Genomic DNA, 16254 nt, shown 5'->3' on the forward strand with positions numbered 1-16254 from the left:
ATGGAGCAATTTTCTTCATTCTTTATTTGTTCCTAATTAACTCGAGTAGAGCCATCTAACTAACGCATTATTAAATGTCAATCTTGCTTTTGTTTTGTTATAATAATGTAATTTATTTATAAGAAAAGAAAACTAGTTATTCTTATATATCATAATTATTGTGGTTATTACAGCGACCGTAAATTTTTAATTAACAATTCAATTGTTGCTAAACTGTCCATTCAATTTCCATCGGCTTCTGAAATTATAATCTATACAAAAAGAGCTTTTATATTACTAAGCTATTTAATTATTGATAAACAATTACTTATCTAAAATTTTAGTTGAAAATTAGAATTTGTTGGAAAAACCCGCATTTTCCGGGGAAAATTTTCGTCGAAGTAAATCGGGAAAAACACGTCTCTATGCAGAATTTAATTGCGGTGAATTTGTATTTGGGCGTTTTTGGTGTAAAGTTAAAATCTTTGGAGTTATAGAGCAAAAATTGAAAAAAAATCACGATTTTCGGGCGCCATTTTGTTTATAAAAAAAGTAGCAGACTATCTGAATACTTTGCATACCTATATTATTAATGTACTTATACAATCATAAGATTCGATTCCAGTAATAAAATTGCTGGTAAATAACTTTTCCTTGTATTTTGCTAATTAGCTTAGAGTAAATAGTTGTTTATTTAAAATACATATAATATTTTTTATGTATGCAGGGTATCTAGATTAGAACACGTACCAAATGAGGAAAGAAGACGACGGACAAAGAGTGTATATTCCACGGTTGACCATATAGAAACAAAGAAATTGCTATGGTACGGTCATGTTATGAGGATGCCAGGGGAAAGATGACCAAAAAGAGCATTAAATTACACACCCATAAATAGAAGAAGAACAGGAAGGCCTACAGAAACATGGAAGAAAGGCATAGAACAGTCTATGGCAGATAGAGCTATAGAAGAAAACGAGTGGGTTGATAGAAAACGATGGCGAGCGAAATGTGGGATGCGGAGGAGACCGTAGGAACCCCACTGTTTAATATATAATATTTTTTAAATAAACATGAATGTTACAAGTGTCGTGAAAAATAGGATACTAAGTGCACAATCTCGTGAAATCCTACACAGTGTTTTAAAATTTACGCAGGAGGAAGCAAAAGGAAATTTTACTCTGAAACACGTAACAAATAAAAACAGAAAAACCTTTGAAATCCGATTGATCTGACAACGTCGCGTAACCAAAGCTTTCGAACGGTCTGACCTTAACAGTTTCAGATATTTCTGTCGGCTTATACCTACTTATAACATATTAACCTCCGAGAAAAAGTGTCTGATCTTTGTCTTTCCTTTTTAGCCTCACAAGAATGATTTGCCCAATTGTCTTCAGCTCCATAAAGACCTTCAGGTGTCTTGGGAAGTTTTCGGGCCTGCAATAACAATTCAGTTAGCTGGTCAAGTAGAAGAACAGGAGTATATGTCGTTTGGAATCTCAGGAGCGGCTGATAAAAGCCAAATGATTGGAGCTGATGTAGCAGTTGCTTACATTGATGGATTCAGAGGGTTTGCTACGGACTACAATATAACAGCTTTAACACCAGTAAGTTTTTACTTAATATAAATATTCTCCGAATTTTGAATCTGATGATACGAGATCATCTTGAACCAACATTTAAATTGGCCGAAACTGTAGGCTTACTGTCTCTTCTTGACTAGTCTGGGTTTGTGAATAAATATTTCCCCCTTATTTTTGAACTGTTCATTCATTATTTTGATCTTCACCTGGAGGTTTTCGGTTTTTAAGTTTTTGCCCAATGCTTCTCCAACGTCTTTTTTTCTGTAATATATGTACCTATGTTCTTTCATTTCTCTTTTCTGTTGTCTTATGAACTACCCTATCTAAAAGTATGTCACTAACATATTCTGCGCTTAAAAGAATATCAATTTCTGAAGGAATGTAAAAACTGCTATCGGCAAGTTTTATTTCGGAAGAGATATTCAGTTCATTTGCATTAATGCTTACTTGAGGAAGTTTGCATGTGATCTGATCCAAAACCAAAACAATGAACATCCAAATATGACTTAGAAGATATCGAATTTATGCGAACTACGGTCTCCTGGTTGAAGTCACTAGACAAACAGCCAATTCCACGAACCTTTACTATGTTTTGTTGTGAGAGAATATTTAAAAAATTTAACAGTGAGCTTATAATAAAAGATATTTAAGAGGCTGAATCAAGCAATACCTTCACAAATATGTACTTTTTTCCCGTTCGAAGAATTTATGTGAGCTTCTAATGTTCCCAATAAAATAATAGAATCCCTATTATTGACTTTAGAAGTGGCCAAACTTATTGACTCTTGTTTCGAGGTAGAGGGTCTATTTTGTGACGGAGAATCGGAACGTGGTTCATTACGAATCGGAGCGACATGTTCTTGAGAGTTACTTGAGATAGTGACTGATTCTTTTTGTTCTGCAGTGTTTACGTTAGATCTATGAGGTTGAGGCTCTTTATTGCCCGGTTTATTAGAATCAAAATGTAAAAGAGTGTGGTGTTTATTTCCACAATGAAAACAAGTTCTCTTAGAAACGCAATCCTTGATAAAATGTTTACTACCAAGGCAATTGAAACAAAGTGAATGTTGTTTGGCAAAATTTCTACGAATACTAACATGCTGAGCTTTAAAATCGTTACATGAATAAATTGAGTGATATTTTCTTTTACAATAACTACAAGAATTGTTAGAGTTAGAATGAGTCCATGAACTGCTTTTTTTATCATCAAAGCTAGTGTGTAGGGAATGCTTTACATGTTTTGGCGCATGAGAGTTTAAGTGTAAATTTTCCAAATGTTTGACACGAATATATAAATTCTGAGAATTTACTGAAATCATCAATCTGATCAACTTCTGAGGTAAATTCAAATTGTCTAAGAGTATTAGAGTCTAATTTATTAGAGACCAGATATATCAAAATTAAATTTAACAATATTTCAGGTAAGAGGTCCAGGTTCAAAAGAGAGTATGCATTTGATACAGAAATGTGTAGATCTCGCAATTGTGAAAAATGGGCATTGTTTTGTAAACTTTTACAATCAATGATCTTAGAGAGCAAATTCTTAATAATCAATTTGTTATTTGAATATCTATTAACTAATGTGATGAGAGCTAACTGATAGTTAGAGAAGTGGCAAGTTTTCTATTAGCTTGTATGGTTCGCCCTGTAACAGCGACTGCAAATAGACAAATTTTTCAATAATTGGCAGAGAAGAGTCTGAATCAATGATACTTAAAAAAATTTGATGAAACGTTTGAAATTGTTAATATTGCCATTAAATGGTGTTATTTTAAGTTCGGGCAGCTTTACTGTTTTATAAGAAATACTAGAGTTGTGACCTACTGATTGGTACCTACTTAAATTTAAGGTCATACCCAAATTTCTTACGACACATTGCCAGAAGACGAGAAGTATGGAATATTACAATATTTAGAGTATCACCATGCCCTGAAAAAAACTCATGGAATGAGAAGAAGAGGGATATAGACGATTACATCGTCAAAATTAAATTTACGTTGCACCAGATTGGGAGTACTAAAGATAACTATGGGAGACCTGTTTTCTGCTGGGAACTGTGCAATGATGATGATGATAACGAATTGTAAATTTGGCTGTTGTAAATTTGGTGTTTAGATGTTGACGAGGTGTGCTTTGTGTGATCTGTTTTATTAACTACTTCCTCATTTTGGAATTTTGTGAGAGAGTGACATTTGGTTATTTCTGCTATTGTTGTAGTTGACCAGCCAACATGATCACCAGGCCCTAAGAGTCTTAGGCCTGTCGCATTCCTAGCTAGCTGCTCAGCCATGCGGTTGCCCTTATTTCCATTGTGATTGTGTCCTTTAATCCACGTCAGGATGATGTTGTTACCATTCGAAGCTTGGGCTAGTGACTCATGACACTCCATTACTAACCTGATGCGACACATGGTCTATTCAGAGTTAGTATATGCGCCTATGTGGATAAAATTAGCATAGTCGTTTCCCTGGTTTCCTCAGCAATAGAATCTGTAACTTACATACTTAATTATCTAAGATAAATATTATTTGACTGTGAATATTGTTCTAGTGTGTAAAAGTATTAGGCCAATATAAAGGAGTATGCAAGGATGAAATGGTAGGAGGACAGGATAGCAACCAAATGAATACGGCAGCGAGGGAAAATGGTATTAGCATAATAACTTACAGAAGATCCTTAATTTCACGTAAGTATACTATTTTGTATAATATGTATACCTATACAAGTATAGATCTACTGCGCATCCGCTAGGAAAAATATTCTTATTCTGATTTTTTGCACAATCTTACTCAAAAAGGACCCCTTTTAACAAATTTGCATGTTGCCAGGTCCAAAAGTGGGTCAAAAATTTTTTAAACGTTTTTTTTTTGTTTTTTCCTAAAATTATTTTTTTACATCGAACAAAGTTGGTTTAGGTTTTTTGGATGATTCCAAACAGAAAAGGTCTTTAGTGACTTTTCTCTAAAGTTGATAGTTTTTGACATATAAGTGATTAAAAATTTAAAAATTGCGAAATCGGCCATTTTTATCCTTCAAAAACTATGTGAAAAGCTGAAAATTTCAATGTTGCCAAGGTAGGTAGATATTCTTTAAACATCGATTGATGAAATCCCGAAGAGTTTTTTGCAATACAATATCTTCAACCGTTGCATGTATGTAATATGCGTAAATATATTATGTGCAGAAAAATATTCTGATTAATTTTTTTTCACCATCTTGCTTGAAAAGGTTCCCTATAAACAAATTTGCATGTTTCCAGAGTAAAAATGGGTCAAAAAAATTTTTAAACAATTTTTTTTTAAACTTTAAATGTTTTCCGATTACATCTACCTACATGCAACGGTTGAAAATAGTGTCGCGCCCGCTTGATTAGCAATTAAAAAACAAAGGGGTTTTCGATAATGTATTACAAAAAGCTCTTCGGGATTTCATCAATCAATGCTCATAGAATATCTACGTATCTTGGTAACATTGAAATTGTCGGTTTTTCACATAGTTTTTGAGGGATAAAAATGGCCGATTTTGCAATTTTTAAATTTTTGATCGCTTATATCTCGAAAACTATCACATTTAGAGAAAAGTCACATGAAATCTTTTCTATTGGGAATGATCCAAAAAACCTAACAAAAAATTTGTCCGATGCAAAAAATTTGTTTCAGGAAAAAAAAACAAAAAAAAACGTTTAAAAAATTGTTTGACTGCCTTTTGATCCTGATAACATGAAAATTTGCCTTTTCAAGCAAGATGGTGAAAAAAATTAAATCGGAATATTTTTCCGCACATATATTTACGCATATTACATATTATGCAACGGTTGAAAATAGTGTCGCGCCCGCTTGATTAGCAATTAAAAACAAAGGGGTTTTCGATATTGTATTCCAAAAAAAACTTCGGGATTTTATCAATCGATGTTTAAAGAATATCTACCTACCTTGGCAACATTGAAATTTTCAGCTTTTCAGGAAATATGTCTTTTCCTCAATTTCTAATAACTCTATGCTTCGTCGTCGTCCCACATAGTTCTTATTTGCGCTGACAATGCAGTCTCATTCTGACGTCAGTCAGAAATGTTCTTAATTTTTAAATTTTCAATCGCTTATATCTCTAAAACTATCACATTTAGAGAAAAGTCACATGAAATCTTTTCTATTTGAAATGATCCAAAAAACCTAAAAAAAAATTGTCCGATGCAAAAAAATTAGTTTCAGGAAAAAACAAAAAAAAAACGTTTAAAGAAATGTTTGACTGCCTTTTGATCCTGGCAAGATGAAAATTTGTTAAAAGAAGACCTTTTCAAGCAAGATGGTGACAAAACATTTTATCAGAATATTTTTTCGCACATATATTTACGCCTATTACATATTATGCAACGGTTGAAAAGTGTCGCGCCCACTTGATTAGCAATTAACAAACAAAGGGGTTTTCGATATTGTATTGCAAAAAATTCTTCGGGATTTCATCAATCGATGTTTAAAGAATATCTACCTACCTTGGCAACATTGAAATTTTCAGGTTTTCACATAGTTGAAGGTTAAAAATGGCCGATTTCGCAATTTTTAAATTTTTAATCACTTATATGTCAAAAACTATCAACTTTAGAGAAAAGTCACTAAAGATCTTTTCTGTTTGGAATGATCCAAAAACTCTAAAAAAACTTTGTTCGATGCAAAAAAAATAATTTTAGAAAAAAAAACAAAAAAAAAAGTTTAAAAAATTTTTGTCTTACTTTTGGACCTGCCAACATGCAAATTTGTTAAAAGGGGTCCTTTTTGAGTAAGATTGTGCAAAAAATTCGAATGAGAATATTTTTCCTAGCGGATGCGCAGTGGCTTTCTGGACTACTAGGAAATATGTCTTTCCCTCAATTTCTAATAACTCTATCCTTCGTCCCAGATAGTTCTTATTTGCGCTGTCAATGCAGTCTCGTTCTGACATCAGTCAGAAATACTCTTAATTTTTTACTTAGTTGCCATTCACCGCTCTCAATGCGAAGACATAATTTTTTTCACTTAGAATTTTTTTTCACCCACGTGCCTCTTGGGAGTCATATAGTGCCTCAGGGCCTTATCCTTAGGGATTATATCCATCCTATGGATTTCATTTAACCTCTGTATTTTTGGGTGGCTCAGCGTGTCAAGCTTGTAACACTGATGATGGTCTTTTTAGAGAGCGAAAACGTTCTGTGATATTTGTAGCCCTTTAAAGGGTTTTTAAATAAATATACCTTTTATAAAGAAAAAAAATGTTTCATTAAATTTACTTGTAATTAATGGTATTCGGCCAGCTACATAAAATTCTTCCTTTAGGATTTTTTAGAAAATTTTACTTATGTTTCAGCTGATCCTGGAGATAAAGAGTTTCCAGCAGAGGGTTCCATATACGCCGTATGGGGGGTAGGAAAACTAGACGAAATGAAAGAACCTGCTTTTCATGATCTCTACTCAAAGACTGATATAAAAATGGAGATGACACCGAAAGAACCTCAGAATAACTGCGTCTCTTTTACGAGATCGAAACCTGAACCCAAAGAACCTTGGAAGAAAGGTCAAATATTCGATAAAACTATAAGGATATTTAAGTCTTATATTGGTCCATCAGGGGCCAAAAGGGGATACCAAGCCATTACCGGTAAATATAATATCTTATGCTACTTTTTTGCCACTTTTCTGTATTTTAATATGCTACCCCAAATTTATATGCTACCACAAATTATTATCATCACTTTTAATATCATATTTATTCTCTTGGTACATTATGAAACTATCTATCACGATAATAATAATAGTAGAGGAGCGAAGTATGCTAAATGTGCAGTCACTCGAGCGTTTGGAGACCTATTGAGTTGTGAAGAGCAGGTCCTAAAACCAAAAAAAGTTAAGTAAAATTTTCCATTTTAGTAGGGACTTTCCATTTTCTAATTAATTGTCCATTTCCAACAATCGCTTTTTCCGATTATAGCGCCATCTATCCATAATTTGAAAAAATGTTTCGAATAAAAGTTGCTTATTTTTAAGTAAAGAATCCAAATCTAGAATAAAAATTTGGGGCTCATATTTAAGATTTTAAAGTAACCCCCCACCCCACCTCCGTGGGGGGTCGTGTTTGGTACCATTTGATAGATTTTTCAAAAATATTGATTAAGTGTATTTTGCAGTTTTTCGATCTAATGTTTATTTTGCGAAATATCGCGGGATTTGTATTTAAAATTTTAAATTTACCCCCCACCCCTCTCCTTGGGGGTCATGTTTAGTATCATTCGATAGATTTTTGAAAAATATTGAAAACGTATTTTTTAGTTTTTCGATCTAACGTTCATTTCGCAAATTATTCGCTTTTTTTTTGTGAAACTTTTTAACTCGCCCATTTCCTTACTCAAATCCTCGCTCAAATCGTCAGATTTTTGAAATATACACTGTTTTGCATGTCCTTAACTTACCTTATCTTAATCTGACAATTTCGAGTATTTTTTTTCTGTCCCCCCTTAACGAACTCCCCTGTGTTAAGAGCTAATATATGGTAGAGGTACATCTGCAGGGCACCAGGTTTCTCCCCATATGATAATCTGACGCGCTCGAGTAACTGCAAAAATCCCAGCTTGGGCTCCCCTGCCATAATGTTAGAACTTTTAATATTCCGGATCAGCGTTGTTGCCACTTCTTATTTTTGTCTTATATTCTAGGAATTACGTATGTTTGTTTTGTTTTTCATATTATTAGGTACTAGTTTATGGGGATCCAATCAATTGCCATCTACAGTCACTCCACTCAATTTTATCAAAACTTTTTTTCTTAATAAACGAAAAAATAATTTTGCCAATTTTGCGAAAAATTTAGTTAACTATAAAGTAGTAAATATTTTGAGTAAGGATATTTCAATTGTCAACGTAAAACGGCGCGACACGTAAAATAGATGCAAGAGTCAATTTATTTCAGTTAAAGGGGAGTCCGTTATACAAATGTAAAGATTTCATTTGTAATTTTAAAAGCAATATAGTTGTCCTAAACTTTTTAACGTTAGTTGTTAATAAATTCCTTTCAAATTATACTCAAATTTTATTTTTAAACCTCTTATTTATTTTATATAACAATTCGATTATTTATTCACTTTTTACCTGTTTTTATAGGCCACTCATCCACAGCTTTAGCATGGTACATAAACGGTTTCCTCAGCCCTGAGATATGGCTACGACGAGGTCTTTCATATGCATTTAAAGTATATGGAGGAAACAATCCACACAGTGCTGAATATTATCATCCATTGATAATAACAGATGAACCCCACGGAGGTTTTGATAGACTTACTGACGATGCTCAGTCTAAAATAAGAGTCTTGGCTGGTGTTGAATATTCTAGAAGGGGAAGACCTAGACCAACTACATGTAAGTTATATTCTATTTACTAAACTCAACACTACCTGTCTAATAAATTTAGTAATTCATTTTGTATCATGCCGATCAAATTTTGACTTCCACTGGAAGTGGTTATAGAGACTTCTTCTCTGCAACCAAGTATACGTGCTCATGATCAATATTATTTGTAACTTTCAAGGCAATGTCAAAATAATTTGATTTAAAATTGAATTGTCAATTTGTGAAACATACCTTCATAGCAACTTTTATTTTAATAATATACGAACTCATTTTGAAAGTTCCTTTTGTCTACATTTTTTGTCTTTACAATTTGGACTAATTTTTCATGTCTTACTTTGTCAAATGCTTTTCCAAAATCAACGTAACAAACATGCACATCCACATCATATCCATGCATTTTTGAGCTATCACATTAAACGCAAATAAAACCTCTCCCTAGTCCGTTCCTGAACCCAAATTAACTATCATCTATTCCTTGTTCCAGTTTTGTATTTATACGACCGGGTATTATTTTCAAGAATAATTTGAGAACATGACATGAATGATATTGTTCTGTATTCATTGCAGTCTTAAACGTTTGTATTTTTTTGCGCCAGGGATAGCGCAAAAGGTGGAGAGTGCCTAACCATTATTTCGATATACAATGCGCTGGAATAAGTGTTACCCCCCCCCCCCTTACTAACTTATTTATTTTTAGCACATAAGCAAAACGCTCGGGCAGGTCGATTTTTAAAATAATTATAGTATATTATAGCATCAATATTTCGAACTACGCAGTCCCTCTTCAGGTGAGAGTGATAACTTTGATTTTTTTTTAAATGGGAAAGTACTCAAAGTACATCATGTGATAGCTCATTTAAAAGCTTTTGATAGACTGATTACAAAAAGTTATAACACTTTAGTCCTTTTTGAGACCGTATGCGCAGTATTTCGGTCGAATTATTTTGAAATGTATTCATCTTTTTCGAATTCTGAGAAAACTAATAAGTATTTTTGAAAAATTTAAACGCAGATTGAAATATTACAGTAATATCGTGGTTCAAAAGTCCCTGAGAACTTCTATAATGATTATTTTAATAAGTCACTGGGGCGAAAAAGAAAAAAGAAAATTTAATCGGATTTTTAATTTCAAATATATCATTCAAAAGAAATTTATGTTTATTCTAAGTGACTTTCAGCCCTCGGTAATAATGTAATCTTTTATTCTGCGTTTAAATTTTTCAAAATACTTATTAGTTTTCTCAGGATTAGAAAAAAATGAAAGCGTTTAAAAAAAATTCGATCGAAATTTTGCGCCTACGCTCTTAAAAAGGATTAAAGTATTATACATTTTTGTAATCAGTATTTCAAACGCTTTTAAATGAGCTATCACATGATGTACTTTCCCATTTAAAAAAATCAAAGTTTTGCCTGTCACCTGAAGAGGGATCGCGTAAAGTTCGAAACAGTGATGTTATAATATACTCTGATTATTTTAAAAATCGACTTGTCCGAGCGTTTTGCTTATATGCTAGAAATAAATAAGATATTAAGGGGGGGGGTAACACTTATTCCAGCGCACTGTATATACCACTTTTGCTGTTTTTAATGCCATTTTAATTTCCTCTTTTAATAACTTAAAAACCATACCATATTCTACCTCTATCTACTTCCATATAGGTATGTTCTGGTCTATTGTCTTTGAAAAACTTATTGTCCTATTCTTTCCATCTCTTTAATTTTTCATTAGCATTCAACACTACAGTGGAACCTCGATAACTCGGATTAATCGGGACCGCGGCCGATCCGGGTTATCGAAAATCCGAGATAGCCGGAGAATATGGTAAAAATTAATAAAATATGGTATACTTACAGATAAACTCCGTTAGAATTGAAATAACATGAAATATATTTATAAATATGCACAGTACCTACTCATCAAAATTACTAAAAAAAACACCAAACACAAACGTAAGCAATACAAGACACACAATACAGTCACAGCGATGTAATGTTATTTAAGAACAGTGAAAACTAAAGACCATTGTTTATAAAAGAATTTTTTAAATAGTCTTTCCTAAACAATGCTAAGACAGTTTGAAATAAAAAGGAATAGGTACTACAGACAGGTGCCTGTTGTTTCTGCGGCGTGTGCTATGAGTCATTTTTAAAATCGTATAGTTCAAATTACACACATACACATTATCTCTCAAATATTATGTTACATACATTTTTATTGTTGAAAGGTTTGTCTGATAATTAACTACTTTGATGGTAAATAAGCCACAATTAAATTGAAAAATAATTTTATTAACGTTTCGCGACGCCCAAATCGGGTCGTTGTCAAAATACAAAATATTTGAAAATCAAAATGTTTATCTGATGAAAATCGGTCCGGGTTAGCCGGACTTCCGGGTTATCGGGGGCCGACTTATCGGGGTTCCACTGTAGTTTCTTCTTTTCCTATTGTTGTGAGTGAATTCTTTAATTTTTTTTGTGTAGGTATTGTTGTGGTTTGCTCAAATGTAAGAAATTAATCTGATATCTCAGAGCTCTTTTACTAATCAAAAATAAACGTGGCTTCAAAGTATTTTTTGCTAGTTACCTTTGAGGAAAAGGGACAGACAATAGGAAAATAAATTTACAACAAATTTATGAAATTATAAAGCAAAAGTTATATTTTAAAATCAATCAAATATTAAACTTAAAAATATTGGATAAGCATAATAAAATTTCAAATATCCATCAAATCATACATCCAAAATTATCAATTCCAATTAATTAAACTTATATTTAAATTAAAGATATCTTAATTTTAGTGCTTCAAAATAAATTATCATTTATTTTAATTCTCAATAAAACCAACAAAATGAATAACTCTAATTTAATCTAAATAGGTGGTCGTGATTGATAGTCTTTGATTACTAAAATGACGAAACTAACCCTTGTCTCAAAAATTGATGACTTTCTCTCACTCTCCTTTGATTGTGTCATGTCCACCTTGCTCGTAGTTTTCAGTTTCCCCGAATACTCCTGCCAATTCCTCTGCTCCAAATCTTGACTACATGAATAAACCCCTTTCTCTCCAAACACAAGGATATCTCAACTAATCGACTTGCTCCAGTATAAAACGATACATCTGTTTATTACTTACAGCATGTCCGTTATTTTCTTCTATCTGCTACCACAGTTGGAACCCCTTCCACCACACACAAATACAACTTTTCACAACATATACTTTTTTTTCAAAACTTGGCAAGTTAGCACCGTCGTCTCCGCAGACCCTGCAGTATACTCCTCCGGTATTCAATTTACAATGATCTTTTCTCTCATGGCAAAACTCTATCAACCTCAAATTTCCCACTTCGTTCTTTCTCTCACCCCATCAGCAGGTATCTCTATCCACACCAATTTTACTGTCCTTTCAAAAAACCCAGCTTTCTACCATCAAATAATTCGTAAGCAATTCTTAATAAAGACAAATTAACATTTTCAATTTCTACGGAAAAAAGGATAATTACCTATTCTCCAACGACCATTTACTAAAACTATTCTTTTGTATAATCTTTTCATTGTTTCGTGTTATGCCGTACAATAGAAAGTTCAGCGTCGAATGTTTAAAAATGTCTATCTAACTAAGCGGTAGAAAAACCAATATATTGTTTCATTCTCTTCGGGGAATGTCTTTAAACCGAATACGATTCACTAATTCCGAAAAAAAGTTCCTAAATCTAATGCCTTAATAGTATAATATACAGGGTGTTGCGATTTCTGTTGGTAGGTGATTTGATTTTTGTCTTAATATTTTCTGTTTTATTTTTGAAAAATATGGAAACCTCAACAGTATATTAAAACTTTTGTCTTTTTCTGGCATTCTTCTATTTATGCGCAATTTTAACCAATCTTACACGAGCAAAAAGAGTAGAATGGACTTTTTCAAAATTTCTGGAATCTGGGGAAAAATTGTTTTTCTATATCTCTCTAACACATATGCTCTTATGGAAGAGACTGTTAGCAGAAGTTGTGAAATTCCCAGTTTTTCAAGCATAGTCAAGTATTTCAACTCAAATCAAAATTGTGATTTATTTCCATTACAAATGACACATAAATTTTTCGTATTTGCTAAAATTCATTTATTTTTTAGCTGGTGTCCTTTGTCTATCAGAACACAAAGAAGGAAAAGACAGAAGACTCGATGATGACTTCGAAACGTTCAAAAAATTCAACAAATCTTTGATGTACCACTGCGAAACTGGAGATCCGGGCGTTTTGGAGTTTACTCCCAACACTTCTTGGCCCGATATCGTATACTACAACTCCTTCACCCAAGCCAACATGGGCTGGAAAATTCGAATAGTAGACAGCTTCAATCAGAGGTCTTCTGCTCAATCATGGACAATGCTGTCGAGTAACTTTTATGTTCTGTATTTAGTTACTGGCGTATATGTTCTATTTACTATGTGATTAAAGTATTAAAATACAATTTATTTATAAAATATCACGTTTTTATTTTCTTTCCATTTTTATTTCTTAATACTCTAGACCAGTGATTCCCAACCTTTTATGTCTGGCAACCTACCTTCTGATGCCTTTTCATATGCACGACCCATCCCTCACAGTCTAAGAGCTAGTGAACCCTCCGTCTAACGGTCTTCCTGTAAGGCTAGAAATTTGCCTAGTGATAATTCATAGCACACCAAGGCTAAAAACCATAACCTGGCAGGCATCAGCGGTGCACGTGTATCTACCAGGTGAATCGAAAAGTGCACAGTTTAGGGGAAAAATAAACTTTCTCCTGTAAAGTTTAAATTTAAGTATGTGTTTGAGTAAGTCATTTAGAAGAAATGTGTACACTGCCAGGCCATTCTGAACAGCATAAGACCTTGCCAGGCGAGGGGAAAGGTTAGGGTTTTTTCCTAAAATTACTTTTTTGCAAGTTTTTTAGGTTTTTTGAATCATTCCAATCCGAAAAGGTCTTTAGTGACTTTTCTCTTAGGTTAATAGTTTTTGACATATAAGCGATTAAAAAATTTAAAAATCCCGAAATCGGCCATTTTTAATCCTGAATCGAACATTTTACTGAAAATTTCAATGTTGCCAAGGTAGGTAGATATTCTTTAAACGTCGATTGGTGAAATCCCGAAGAGTTTTTTGCAATACAGTATCGAAAACCCCTTTATTTTTTAATTGCTAATTAAGCGGGCGCGACAATGTAGTAAAGTGAGGACGTTTGAGTTTGCATAAATTCATTATCTCGAGAATGGGCAAATTTGAAGATAAATCCTCGGACAGGTCGATTCTTATTTTTAAATTGGGACTTTTTGACATATACAGGGTGCGCCAAACCTCTGGTTTTCTTTGATTACGGCTAAATTATGGGATATACAAAAAAATGATTTTAATAAAATTAACGTATATCGAAACCGTCTATAATTTAAAATTATTTTCGATTATACAGGGTGAGTCAGAACGACGGTACGAACCAAATTTGTGTTTTTTTAAATGGAACACCCTATATATTAAATCATTTTTGAATATATTTTTTAAAAATATTAAGAATTTGTATAAGGTATTATAGGCCTAAAGTTACAATTTTCGAAATATTTACACTTTTATTGAGAAAAATGGTAATATTCAAAGGGCTGTGAATTAGGCTTTCAAGGTAATAAAAATTTAAATGATATGCCAAAGTTTTTTTAGTATACTGTTATTTTTAAATAAATTAACATATTTGACATATAGCCATAGAGTATACAGTGTGATCACTATTTGCAAATACAAAATTTTCTCATATTTTTTTAAATAGGACACCCTGTATATGAGTATTGCCTTTTGTAGTAAATATTACAACCTTTCTTTTGGTATAAGGTTGTATGCACCTAGCATGTTTCGTTTTGTAGATATTAAAAAAAACTATAGATTTTACGTTTTTGCGGATTTTTTATTAAAAAAATTTTTTGCAAAAAAAATAATTATAATCTGGTTTTAGAAACATACATTAAAATATCAAATATGAAAATAAAAACGTAATTAAAGATTAAAATAAATCGCATACTAGTACAATTCAATTGAATTTAATAAATTAAAATTATTTTACAAAAAATATTTTACTATACCAATGAATGCATAAATTAGTTACTAAATTAAATAAACAACCAAATTTGATATCTACCCTAGAATTTTTTCTACCACAGAAACTTTCCTGCACCAAATTAATTGTTAGTTAGTATATTGTATTTACGAGTAAGATCAGTTAAACTTTTAATTTACCTACCTCTTAAATTTACTTACATCTTGAGAACATAATTATAAAGTATGCTTTGAAACAAATGAATGTTAAATGTATCAGCCAAATTATTTATTAATATAAATAGTATTAACTGGTGTCACAAAAGCTGGTAATACTTTTGTAGTTGAAATTTTTGTAACAATTTTTTATATTTTAAATTTCAATTTTTCAACCGAACAATTGGTGGATATGACATTTGTTTTGGGCGAAACCATTAGAAATTATTACCAACTTTTGTGACACAACTACATATTATTATGTAGATACTATTTACTTAATAACATACTTCTATAACGTTCATTTGTTTCAAAGCATACTTTATACGTTCTCAAGATGTAGGTAAATTAAAAAGTTAAAAACTGATATTCAATTTAACTAACAAAATTGGGTACAATAAAGTTACTAGGGTAGAAAAATTTCTAGGGTAGATATCAAATTTGGTTGTTTATTTAATTTAGTAACTAATTTATGCATTCATTAGTATGGTAAAATATTTTTTGTAAAATAATTTAAAGTTATTAAATTCAATTGAATTGTACTAGTATACGATTTATTTTAATCTTTAATTACGTTTTTATTATCATATTTGATATTTTAATGTATGTTTCTAAAACCAGATTATAATTATTTTTTTTGCAAAAAAATTTTTTAATAAAAAATCCGCAAAAACGTAAAATTTATAGTTTTTTTTAATATCTACAAAACGAAACATGCTAGGTGCATATAACCTTATACCAAAAGAAAGGTTGTAATATTTACTACAAAAGACAATACTCATATACAGGGTGTCCCATTTAAAAAAAATGAGAAAATTTTGTATTTGCAAATAATGATCACACTGTATACTCTATGGATATATGTCAAATATGTTAATTTATTTAAAAATAACAGTATACTAAAAAAACTTTGGCATATGATTTAAATTTTTATTACCTTAAAAGCCTAATTCACAGCCCTTTGAATATTACCATTTTTCTCAATAAAAGTGTACATATTTCGAAAATTGTTAACTTTAGGCCTATAATACCTTATATAAATTCTTAATATTTCTAAAA

The 16254-nt window shown here is 31.8% G+C and overlaps 1 protein-coding gene across 1 annotated transcript in view; it reads left to right on the forward strand.

The window, feature by feature from the left end:
- Positions 1-13406, forward strand: part of LOC114331197 (protein Skeletor, isoforms B/C) — a 30647-nt gene extending 17241 nt beyond the window's left edge. The window contains exons 5-9 of the mRNA XM_050661642.1: positions 1344-1586; positions 4113-4248; positions 6900-7190; positions 8686-8940; positions 13055-13406. Coding sequence (XP_050517599.1) covers positions 1344-1586; positions 4113-4248; positions 6900-7190; positions 8686-8940; positions 13055-13374 — 1245 coding nt within the window. The 3' untranslated portion in view covers positions 13375-13406. The remainder of the gene's footprint in view (positions 1-1343; positions 1587-4112; positions 4249-6899; positions 7191-8685; positions 8941-13054) is intronic.
- Positions 13407-16254: the final 2848 nt, after the last annotated feature.

Source organism: Diabrotica virgifera, chromosome 9 (genome assembly GCF_917563875.1).
Source record: "Diabrotica virgifera virgifera chromosome 9, PGI_DIABVI_V3a".
Lineage (NCBI taxonomy): Eukaryota > Metazoa > Arthropoda > Insecta > Coleoptera > Chrysomelidae > Diabrotica > Diabrotica virgifera.